At 38.1% G+C, this 12,404-nt stretch overlaps 1 protein-coding gene across 1 annotated transcript in view; it reads right to left on the bottom strand.

Moving 5' to 3' along the window:
• The window catches only part of LOC124232230 (neuroligin-4, X-linked-like), a 220,590-nt gene extending 208,486 nt beyond the window's left edge, over positions 1-12,104 (bottom strand). The window contains exon 1 of the mRNA XM_046649192.1: positions 11,352-12,104. Within this exon, the coding sequence (XP_046505148.1) occupies positions 11,352-11,823 (472 nt within the window). The 5' untranslated portion in view covers positions 11,824-12,104. The remainder of the gene's footprint in view (positions 1-11,351) is intronic.
• Positions 12,105-12,404: the final 300 nt, after the last annotated feature.

The raw sequence follows: 12,404 nt of genomic DNA, 5'->3' as shown, positions 1-12,404 counted from the left end.
ATGCTCAGCAAATCTAACCTTTTCGCTATGCCTCTTAAAAGAAGCAGTTGGGGGAGAGGGGCTGGCCTGATGGCATAGTGGTTGAGTTCACATGCTCCACTTCAGCTGCCCAGGGTTTGTGGATTCAGATTCTGGATGTGGACCTACACACCACTTGTCAAGCCATGCTATGATGGCATCTCATATATAAAATAGGGAAAGATTGGCTACAGATGTTAGCTCAGTGACAATCTTCTTCACAAAATAAAAAAATAAAGAAATGGTGGGCTCAGTACGGTCTACTCTGTTCTAAATAGCCTCACTCATTTCAGGTCAAGTATCCCATCTGGAGTTATAGCTCATGCTACCCCTACTTTACCATAAGGCCATCTTCCAGACCCAGAATTCTCTCTGGAGTGAGATACCCAATGTGGCACTGCCTCAAGGATGTCCGAGTATAAAATTCCTGATCTGCTAGATGTTCTTGCCAATTGATCACTACATGTCACTAGGAGGTCTAAATATTTACAACACAATAGCAACACTAACAACTATAAGCAAGGCCTATCATTTTAAATTTCCACATTTTTCTTTTTAGCTGAAAGGAAAGAAAGCTTTTGCTACCATTCTCATCTCCTATGCCATGAAGGAATACCAGTCTTTCTTCTCTGCTTACTGTACCTAATATGCGAGATGACAGTGGACATCAATGGGTTTTGTCTGTTTAGCATTCAGTTTTCGTATAGGGAACTGCCTTTTCCACATCTACCTTAGGTTAGTTGTGTTGGACTCAACCATCTGTCTCCCCATCCAGAAATGTGTACCTATCCCAGGCCACACCAATCCAAGGGACAACTCTTTCCCCTCAATATGGAAATTGGTTGAGGGTTGGCATGCAACCCAAATTGAGCCAATAGCATCTCCCCAGGCCAATGAGCTTCTCAAGCTCAGAGGTAATCACAGGGAAGTGATCATTTTTGCCTCCACATGGAGACAGCCTCACTGAGAAGAAAGCCAACTCAGATGAAGAAAGATAGACCAAAAGTGCCAAGTTTCTTATGAGAATGATTCAGATCTAAGAACATTTTTGAAGCTTCATCCACTACTAGAATCCTCAGTACATTGAGGCAATGAATTCCTCTTTTCCTCTTAAGTGAATTCAACTTGAATTTCTTTCACTTGCCATGAAATAATTCTGATGTAATAACAGCTAAGTCTCAAAATACATATTCCTCCAATCAGAGACATGATATCTATGTGGAACTTGAGACATAATTTGGCCAACTCTTGAAATCCATTCATTTTACATATCATGTTGCATTAGTTACTGAGTGTTCTGTAACAAATCACTACAAACCTAATGGCTTAAAACTCCATATATATTTATGACAGTTTCTCTCTATCAGACATATAGGCATAGCTTAACTGGGTTCTCTCTTTCAGGGTCTCTCAAGAGGCTTCAATGAAGATTTACCCACTGCTGGGGTCTCATCTGCAATCTGAGTGACTGGGCAAGATCCCCTTCCAAGCTCACATGGCTGACAGCAGGATTCAATTCTTTGTCCCCTGCTGGACTCAATGCCTCAGTTCTTTGCTGGCTATTGGTCAGATGCATCCCTTGGTTTTTTGGAATCAGGACCTTTCCAACATGGCAGCTTGTTCCATAAAAGCATGAAAACCAAGAAGGCAATAGAAAGGAACTGCTTGTAAGACACAAGTTCTAAGCTTCTGTAATGTAATCATGAAAGTGATGTCCCATCACCTCTATCATATTCTAGTAGTTGAAAGCCAGTTCTACTTCCTGCCAACATGTAAGTGGAGGGGATTCCACAAGACCATGCATACCAGGAGACAAGGTGAATGGAAGGCCATGATGGAGTCTGCCCACCACAGACATAACTGAGAGTAGTCATGGTGACAATTAGAACTTGCCAAGGAGAGATGTTGAGATTCCTTAGGGCCTGCCAGAGATGGATTAGATGTCTCAGAGGAAACAGTTGGGCTGCTGCATAACCTAAAGTTGATTCTCAAAGAAGGGAAGGAGGTGAGGGGTGGAGTTGTAGAATCATCTCTTTCTCAGGAACAAGAGTTCAGTAGAAGAATGTTATATTGATTTCGTGGCTCATTAATGCAGTCTTTCTGTTGGAAAATCACTGCCTTAGGTGACTGGAAACCAAGACCTTCTTTTCTTGTGAGTCAGGAGACTCTCAAGGGTGTCAAGAAGGCTTCCCCAAGAAGAGAGCAGAGGGCATTGACAGATGATTTTAGGAATTAAGAATACAGACAACCCCTATTCTGCTTCTCCTGTCCTAGATAGGATGTGCAGATAATATACAGATAATCCAGGTTGTATGAGATTCCTAGGGCTATGGTAATAAATTACTACAAACTGGGTGGCTTAAAACAACAAGAATTAACTGTCTCACAGTTCTGTAGGACATACATCTAAAATTAAGGATTCAGCAGGGCTGGTTCCTTCAGTAGGATGTGAGGGAGAATATGTTCCATGTCTCTCTCTCAGTTCTTAATTTCTGGTGCTTTCCACCAACTCTTGGTGTTCCCTGACTTTAGATGCATCAATCCAGTCTCTGCCTCCATCTTCACATGGTGTTCTCCTCATTTATCTCTGTCTGTCTTCCTATCCATGTCTCTTCACCTAGAGACACTAGTCAAAATGGGTTTAGGGTCGTTGCTAGTACAATATAACCTCATCTTACATTGATCATACCTTTAAAAATCCTATTTCCAAATAAGGTGACATTCATAGGTACAGGAATTTAAGACTTCAACGTATCTTTCTAGGGGACACAATTCAACCCATAACACAGGTCAACTCAAAACCTATGACAAGAGAAAAGTTTGAAGGATTAATAGCCATGCCATGGTCTATAAAAGTTTCGTACTGATGTTCTGCAGTCTTAGAATAACAGATTCAAATCTCATAAACCCCAAATTCCTTGCAGGATAGGACCTCATAATACCTCTTCATAGATAATCTTTTTAAAATAATGATGATGATAATGATGATGATAAGAAACAACTATAAAGCCTTAAGTTGAATAAAATGCTGGAAGAAGCTTGTTTGCCCCTAAGTCTACAGAAACCCTTCTAAGATGATGCACTGAACTCTTCCAACATGTGAACTTCAACTAATTTCTTGGAAATGATGACATCTCCAATAAATCAAAGTATAGTTGGTTGCATTTAAAAACAGGTAACCCATTGCTTTCTTGAAACTACAAACCAATTAGTTTCTTGGCCGTTATATCACATTTTTCTGCTGTCTTCCATTGTGACACTTCTGGGGCTTTGTATTTCAGGGAAATATGCAACAAATAGAATTTTACCTGGCTGCACAACAGTCCATGTCCTGTGAGGGAATCTGAGACACTAGTGGCCTATCACTTTATCCTAGAGTATGTGGACACTTGGTCACAGAAAGCAGAGGGATGACATTTTCTTTTACTTTCTAAATCACATTGTAAGTTATGACATTACCTCTTTAAAAAAGTATGAAAACGTGTCTTCAGGCTTCGTATAGATGATGCAAGACGCTAATGCATTTGCCAAATAAAAAAATCTAACGTAAACTCTGAGTATGTTCACAACATACACTGTGATGAAGGAGAACAAATACATCCTATTGGTGGACATCAGCAGATATTGTTGGTAGTAAGATATCCATATAAGAATAAGATAATCAAATTATAGCCTATCCACAGTAAACCAGGAAGGAGGATGAAAGCGTCTCAATGTCACTTGCAGGAGGAAATTAAGGCTGTTGAAGATGCTTGCAAAAGACTGTAGGGGAGGAACATAATATCTTGCCTTCAAAGATTTCCAAAGCAATAGAGTTGCAGAGAAATGAAACGTCAAAATTGCTTCACGTATGTTGATCCATTCATTCATTCGTTCCAAACATTTAAGCGGATGATTCATTCATTTATTTCACAAATGTACCCCTGCCTTCAAAAGGCTTTATAGTCTACTAGGCGGTGTAGACTTGTAAAATAAAGATTGGACTGAAACTTTGGAACACAGCAGAATATGTTTTCTCTGGTTAGGGTTTCTGAGTATTGATGAACAGGGAAATATTGCATTGTGAGAGTTTGCAACTCAAGTTCCTATTTTGAACAGTAATATCACTTATGGTAAGCACTGTCTAGCAAATTTGGTTTTTAATACATTCTAGGTCATTTGGACTTGTACAAATCCTGAAAATAATTCTAAATTGCAGGTGGAATTAAATCAAAATTTATAGGAATGGAAAATGATGAATGCAAGGGAAAATTCTCTGCTTTAGAGAACCGTTTTGCTAAATTATCCAAACGGGGATAATTCATACAAGCCAAATAGCACTGTTCTAAACATACATAATTCCTAAATCCGAAATAAGATTATTATTCTGTTTTCAAGCTGCTGAAATCTTTTTAGCTAGGAGACAGAAGCATGTTATCAGAAACCTACTGTGGCTTAAGTGTGTTCACAAAATACTAAATTCTTTTCGATTATTCCTTGTCAAGGAGATATTTACTTAATAATCTTTCATAACTATCTTCACTTACAAGCTACATCTATAAAACGTCAAATTTCCAACTGACAGATGAAAACAGGAATTATTTAATTATTTTCATGTAGTTGCATGGTGATGCTGATTGGTTAAAATACCTATCTCACTGTATTAAATTGGTTAAGTTTTAGTTTTTCACATAGATTTTGCTGCTATCTGCATACAGTTGGACTACTTTTCATTTGACAAGAAGACAAAGGAAAGTAATTTCTCCGTTATCTCACATAAAAGACTAGTACTATTGTCTTTGGATGTTCTAAGTTATTCTTCCAAGAAAGGAATATTAAAGCTTTCTTGATTAGTTTCTGTAAGTCACATAGGATGCTAAAAATCCATTTCACAATTTAAGCTGAAAAAGACAAAGTTTAGGAATAAAGTAGAACAGACTGGTTCTCTGCTCTTTCAAAAATTTCTATTCCCTCTAAATTCCCTTTTGTTAAAGCCATACTCAGAACTTTCACAAATGATGGTCCTTTGCTCCCATTTCTTAACCTGAACACTCTACTACCATAATAAATAGTTGTTATAGACGATATACATTTATTATGTGCTAGATTAATAAACATATTTGATCAAAGTATGAATGTGAAATTTAGTTCAAATGTTCTAGTTCTCTTTTCTATTATTAATTATGTTCCACTAACATCAGACTACAGAGAGGTTATATGTGCAGGACAGTAGACTAACCACCTCCCAGTATACCCCCATTTTACATACAAGGAAACTGAGGCATGTAAGAGCTGAGTAGCTAGTGCAATATCATTCAACTGACAAGGGGACAAGCTGGCATTTGAACACAGGCAGGCAGGTTCTTAACCATTCCTCTAGGCTGAGCTTGTGGAGTGAACCAAATTTACATTAGAAAGGGGAGAGAAAATATATCTGCACCCCCAAGTTCATTGCAGCATTATTACATCAGCCAGGACATGGAATCAACCTATGTGTCCATGGATGAATGAATGAATAAATAACTTGTGGCATATATATATACAATGGAATATTATTCCACCATAAAAAGGAAGGAAATCCTGTTATTTGTGACAATATGGATGGACCATGAGGACACTATACTAAGTGAAGTAAGTCAGACAGAGCAAGACAAATACTGTATGATATCACTTATGTGAGGAATCTAAAAAAAATAATCATAATAAAAGAGATCAGATTTTTGCTTACTAGTGGGGAGGGGGTGGGAAAATTGGATGAAGGTGGCTGAAGATACAAACTTCAAGTAATGAGATAAACTAGTCCTGGGGATGTAATGTACAGCATGGTGACTATAGTGAGCACAGCTGTATGATGTGTAGAAAAATTGTTGAGTGTATATCCTAAGAGTTCGCTTCATGAGAAAAACATTTATTTTATTTTTTCGCTTTCTTGTTTTACTGTATCTATAGGAGATAATGAAATACTACTCAGCCAGAAAAAAAAGGCAAATTCCTCCCATTTGCAATAACATGGAAGCACCTAGAGGGAATTATGCTAAGTGACATAAGCCAGTCTGAGAAAGACAAACACACATGATTTCACTCATATGTGGAATATGAACAAGTACTTCGACAAAGAAAACAGTTCAGGGGTTACCAGGAGAAAGGAGATGGGGGGTGAGCCCTGGGGATTAAGAGGAACACTTACGTGATGACAGTCAAGAAATAATGTACAACTGAAATCTCACATTGATAGAAACTATAACGTACTCAATTAATAAAAATAGTCATGAGTACCTATCATGTACCAGCTATGCTTTAGATGTTGGGACTGCAACAGAGACAAGAATTCCTAATTTTGAGAGACAGACACTTATTGTAGGCAAAATAATGACTCCCCAAAGATGCACAAATCTAATCCCTGGAATCTGTGAATATGTTACATTATACGGCTAAAATGAATTAAAGTTGCAGATGGAATTATATTTGCTTATCAATTGACCTTAAAATAAAAATAAATCCTGGATTATCATGGTGGGCCCAGTATTTAATGACAAAAGCCCTTAGTTATGGAAGAGAGAGGAAAAAGATGAGATTAGAGTCAGAATAGAGCAATGCAGGAAAGACACAGCTGGCCATTGTTCGCTTTGAGGATGAGTGAGAGCAGGAGTCAAGGAATCTGATTATTTCTTCATGATGGAGTGTCCCTTTGATCATTATATATTGTCCCTCTTTGTCTCTCTTTACCTGCCTTATCTTAAAGTCTACTTTGTCTGATATAAATATTGGGAACACTACTTTCTTTCCTTTGCCGTTAGCTTGGAGTGTTGTCTTCCACCCCTTCACTCTGAGCCTGTGTTTGTCCTTGGAGCTGAGATGTGTTTCCTGGAGGCAGCGAATTGTTGGATCTTGTTCTTTAATCAGTCTCACCACTCTGTGTCTTTTTAGTAGAGAGTTCAATCCGTTTACATTGAGGGTGATTATTGACGTGTGAGGCCTTAATGCTGTCATTCTGTTACTTGTTTTCCAGTTTTCCTGTGTGCCCTTTGTTTCTCGTCCTGTGTGTTTTGGTCTACCCATTGTATTAGGTAGTTTTTTTATGCTGTGTTTCTTTGTTTTTTCCTAATTTATTTTTTGTGTCTCTCTTCTGCTTTTTAGTTTAGTGGCTACCCTGAAGTTTGCATTCAAAATATCACGTATAAGATAGTCCATTTTCTGATGGCCTTTTCCTTGGTCTCAACTGATTCAGTCCCTTTCCTCCTCCCCTCTTAAGTTATTATTCTCTTGTCTTATTCCAACTTGTGCTGTGAGTTTGTGGTTAAAGTGACAAGATTGTCTTTGTTTTTGGTGTTTTCCTTCCATTTAGCCTAATGCTATAGTGGAATATCTGCTATCCTATTCTGATTCTGTCTACCTATTTATCTCCTCACTCTATGTTTTATGATCCATTTCTCCCTTTTTCATTTTTTCAGGTATGAGGGCCTTCTTGAGGATTTCTTGTAGGGGAGTCTCATATCTACGTAGTGCCTTAGCTTTTGTTTGTTGGGGAAAGATTTAATTTCTCCCTCATATCTGAAGATCTTTTTGTTGGATAGAGTATTCTTGGCTGAAGATTTTTATCTTTTAAAGATTTGAACATGTCATTCCAATCTCTCCTAGCTTGTAAAGTTTCTTCAGAGAAATCTGCTGAAAGCCATATAGGGGTTACTTTGCAGGTTATTTTCTTCTGCCTTGCATTCCAGAGTATTCTTTCTTTGTCATTCAATTTTGCCAGTTTTACTACTATATTCCTTGCAGTAGGTCTTTTTCCATTGACAAATCTAGGAGATCTGGAAGCTTCCTCCATACACATTCCCCTATATTTGAGAAGTTCTCTGCTATTATTTCTTGAATGTGCTTTCTGCTCCATTCTCCTTCTCTTCACCATCTTGAATACCTATAATTCTTATGTTGCATTTTCTCATTGAGTTAGATATTTCTTGGGGAGTTTATTTCTTTTCAGTCTTAGTTCTCTCTCCTCCTCTGTCTGGAGCATTTCAATATGTCTATCTTCGATTATGCTGATTTGCTCCACTATGATGTCCACTCGAGCATTCAGGGAATCCTTATTTTGCTGCATATTTTCTATTGTGTCTTTCAACTCTAGTATTTCTGATTGATTCTTCTTTATAGTTTCAATATCCCTTATGAAGTAGCTCCTGAACTCATTAAATTGTTTCTCTATATTCTGTTTTACCTCCTTGAATTTTTTGAGCATAGCTAGTTTGAATTCATTCTCACTTAGCTTACATATTTCTGTGTCCTCAGGACTGAGTTCTAGGTGCTTATCATTTTCTCTCTGGTCTGGAGATTTGATGCAGTCTCTGATGTTGGAAGGTTGGCTCTTTCTCATTCTGATATTATTTGGTTGAAATTACAGCCTATCGCCACTGGGGGGAGTCAAGAGCCATGTAATCTCATCCCTCCCCCTTTAGCCAAGATGGGGCAGTGTAGGTGGGAGGAGGTGCGCTTTCTTCAGAGTGCAGTCTGGGATTTCTCACTCAGCTCTTGCTATCTGGTCTCCTGGCATCTTGGCTTGATGAGATCACCCTGTGTGAAAGCTTTCACCCCATTGGAGCCCTTCCCTCTAGATTGCAAGGGCCTGTGGGAGTCCTGCATGATTCTGACAATGCACAACCCCTCTCCCACTCCTTCCCTCACAGAGCTTTCTGTGGCAGCAATCCAAGTCTTTGGGGGCGAGGGGAGTGAAGATCTCTCTTACTCCATTCCAGCTCCTCCGAGGGTGGCTCCAGGCTTTCTGTCCTCTATTCTGTGGCTGTGTCTCTCCAAGGATTTTGTATTCTTAGGGTATCTTCTGTTGGAATATGGTTGCTCCTTTTTGTTGTTTGTTGGAGGGGCGAGAGGCCTGGGCAAGCTCACTCTGCCATGACAGTGACATCAGTCCTACTCATGACTATTTTTGGTAGAAGTGAAGTTGTGCTTGCTCATTACCCTCATCTTCTAATCAATTCAGAAAGAAAGATAAATCCAAAAAGTGGAATAGCAGGTGGAATTTTAAATTCCAAATTTCCAATATTACTCTCTACACTGTTAATTAAATGCATTGAAATGATTAAGTCCAGTGACAAGACAGTCCCTAAAGGAAAGTCTTTGGAGGAGTCAGCAGGACACCACAATTTCAATGTATTATTACAGAAGTGGAGTTTATTCATTTAGTGAATAAGTAATAGCTAAATATCTAAACTTCCACATTGATTCTCAAAGTGATGTAAATATCTTTAAAAAAAAGTAGAAAACTCCCAAACCATTAGGCTGTGATTTATTGTTTGTGCAAACATAAAGGCATGTAGCTTCACTCACAAGGAAAATTCCAATATTTACATACTATAGGGGAAGAGATTCTACCTTTTCAACCCCTATTGGATTTCTTATTTCTCTTGTCAAGATCACATGAGATATTAAATGCAAAAGTGCTCTTAATAACCTAAAGATGTAAACAAGTGGCAATGGGTTTATTCTTAAGTGTATATTGCTTTTCCATTAGGTGGCAGTTTTCGCATTTTTACATTCCCAAATGTCTATTAAATACTGAACCACAATGAAATAGTCAAATTGTTTATGGTTTCAATTCACACAATTGCACATCTACGGTTCTGTCATCAAGGAATTTATTGATTTTTATTCATAGGTGGCTTAATTTGGTCAACCTCTCTCAGAGGGCAGCATTCTATTTGAAGTGCATTCATTGTTCATGGGGTTAGCTCTATAATGTCCCCAACTGCTAGACACTGTATATCAAATATACTATGAAAGCAATTTTAAACCTTTATCCTGTTTTGTTTCTTTGCCCTTTCTTTCTGTCTTTCCTTCTTTATATTTTATATTTGAACAGTTTATTATGAGAAAAATCATGACCCAGGTGCTTCTGAAATGAGAAATCTAATTGGTTTTGGATGAGGTTATCCATCTTCTCACATTATGTACAAAGCAGCTACTCAGGGACTGTTCCACACTGAGGCAGCTCGGTGCACTGCAAGTAAGTACAGCAGCCAAATGTCAGTTTAACTCCTTGAATCACATTCAGGCCTTCATTTTACAAGATAATTGTGTGATCTCTTACCATAACGACAAGGCCACATGCCCAAAGCTACTAATGTAATGAAGCACAATCCTTTAATTTGTTTCCCTGGGCATTCTTTGTGATTTCACTAACAGACGGCCCCAGCTCAGTATTTCATGACACTACACTTAACCTACTATCTAGCATTTACATGGAGAAAGAACAATATGGCAGATGGGATACAATTTTGGAGATCAGTGAATAAGGTGATCATATATTTCTCACTTTCAGCCAGATCTCCCTGAAAAGCATTTTTCAAGGACTAAAAGGGGGGAAAAAAAGAAAAGTAATTTCTCCATCAGAGTTACAAAGGACGCACTTTAGTTTCCATAGTACGTGATGTCTATGATTCCTGCAAATTACTTCTTTAAATTCCAGTAAGATTTCACTCTATGCTTCTTTCTCCTTGCCTAAAAGTAGCCTCTAGAAATGGTAAATGAGTAATGTGATATCATTGCAGCATAAGTTTAATCTGGTTAGTCTTTATGAAAGTTTTAATTTGAAATATAAATGGACAAGAAAATACTCAAATTTTACACGAATTATATTAGTTAATATTAACATTATTGTTTTTACAGATTTTCACTGTTGTGTTATCATAAAGAAATAGGCCATTTTGTTCAAGAAAGCACATGATTTTCTAATTGAGCTAGAATTATCTGACAATATATGTTTGACATTTGATAGCATGAATATTGGAAGAAAACAGGGCCCAAATTTATGTTAAAAACATGGATTCTAAACAATGAAATCCAACCATTTTAAGCAATACACTTTACTTGTCTATTTAAAACAATCAGGGCTTCCTTTCAAGACTTAAACAAAAAAAAAGAGGGCTAAAATCTTAAGATATTAAAGCAAAAGGAACCATTCCTTAGTTTTTAGTTTAGCTTGAGCATGATAATGTTCTTAATTCTATTATTTTCTGTAGATTTATTCCTTAGAGATGATTCAGGTATAACATATAAAGTTACATGTTCGCACTGGATATCATCTGCAAATAAGCACAATAACAGCGCTAACAAGCCAATATATGACAATAATGCAGTCCTTAATTATACTACTGTCCATCTACTAGATGCTCATTTAATAGAAGTGGGAAAAATAATAAGTTACAGCCATCGCTGTCTTCATAATATTAAAAAATAAATAAATGGCTTATGGAAAATACCATGCACTGGTCATTATGAAACCCTCTTGGCAAATATCTCTGAGATTGAGCAGATGTAGTTTTCTGTTTAAATAAAGCACTTACCATCCTCTGTGGGCACATAGATGTTTAAGTAAAGGCAATCTTCATTTTGATCTTGCACATAATTCATTAAAGTATCCAAATTAGCAGTAAACCATATGGGCAGCATATCGTGTAATAGAGACCTCTCATCCAGGTTTTGGGGGCACACAGCAGCAAACTGGGTGGCATTTCGAACCCCAGTCCATGAAGATGGGGGTTCTGGGGGCTGAAACCGTCTCTCTCCAGTGGGAGGTGAGGCATAAGGGACCCCCAAGTATTGCTCAACTGGACCCAAAATCTCATTGGGCAATGGTATTCTTAGGCCCCGGATTTTGCCATAATTTGTGTTGATGACTGGATACTTTGCCTGGCTGTCAATGAGTGTGAACTTAATGGCAAGAGCAGTTATCCACAGAAGAACATTGGAGTTCAACATGACGCACACTGGGGTGCAGAGCAATGGAAACCATAACAGTCCCTTGGCTCTTGGCATTGTTCACTTCCACATTCAGAGATGTCTGTGGAATATAACTCCAAGCAAACAAAGCTGTGAAGCAAGCCAGTGAAGAGAGAAGGCTTTCCAGGGAGCAAAAGATCCAGGAGAGGTGATGGACTTGCTAGGAAGCCTCTCAGCTGTGTCACAGGCGGAGCCCAATGTTAAGAACAAACGCAGTGGATTTTTTTACAGCGCATTACAAGAGAGCAGCTCTCCTTTAATCGGGAATTGTATTCCAGCAAGAGGAAGTCTCCAGGAAGCAGAGACCATCCAACTCTTTCCAAGAGCAGTGATTCCTTATGCAAACTCCAAGGCAGAGCAGTCAGCCTAGTGGGAAAAGAAAACAGATAAGGATAATGAAGCCAATAGCTGCCACCTAAGCCATTTGCTGTCTCTTCCGTGCAACTCTTATCATCACTCAGTGAAATTCCCACTAAATGATGAATTTGTATAGCTGTGACTCCAAGTAGTAGAATCTAGCAAGAATATCACTTGTTTTACTTCTTGGTATGTGCCCATCACCTGAAACAATGCCTGACATTTAAGAAACACTCACCAATCTGCATTGAGTGAATAAA

Source organism: Equus quagga, unplaced genomic scaffold (genome assembly GCF_021613505.1).
Source record: "Equus quagga isolate Etosha38 unplaced genomic scaffold, UCLA_HA_Equagga_1.0 HiC_scaffold_35_RagTag, whole genome shotgun sequence".
Taxonomy (NCBI): domain Eukaryota; kingdom Metazoa; phylum Chordata; class Mammalia; order Perissodactyla; family Equidae; genus Equus; species Equus quagga.
The sequence above is the reverse complement of the archived record's forward strand: the minus strand, read 5'-3'. Positions and strand labels throughout refer to the sequence as shown.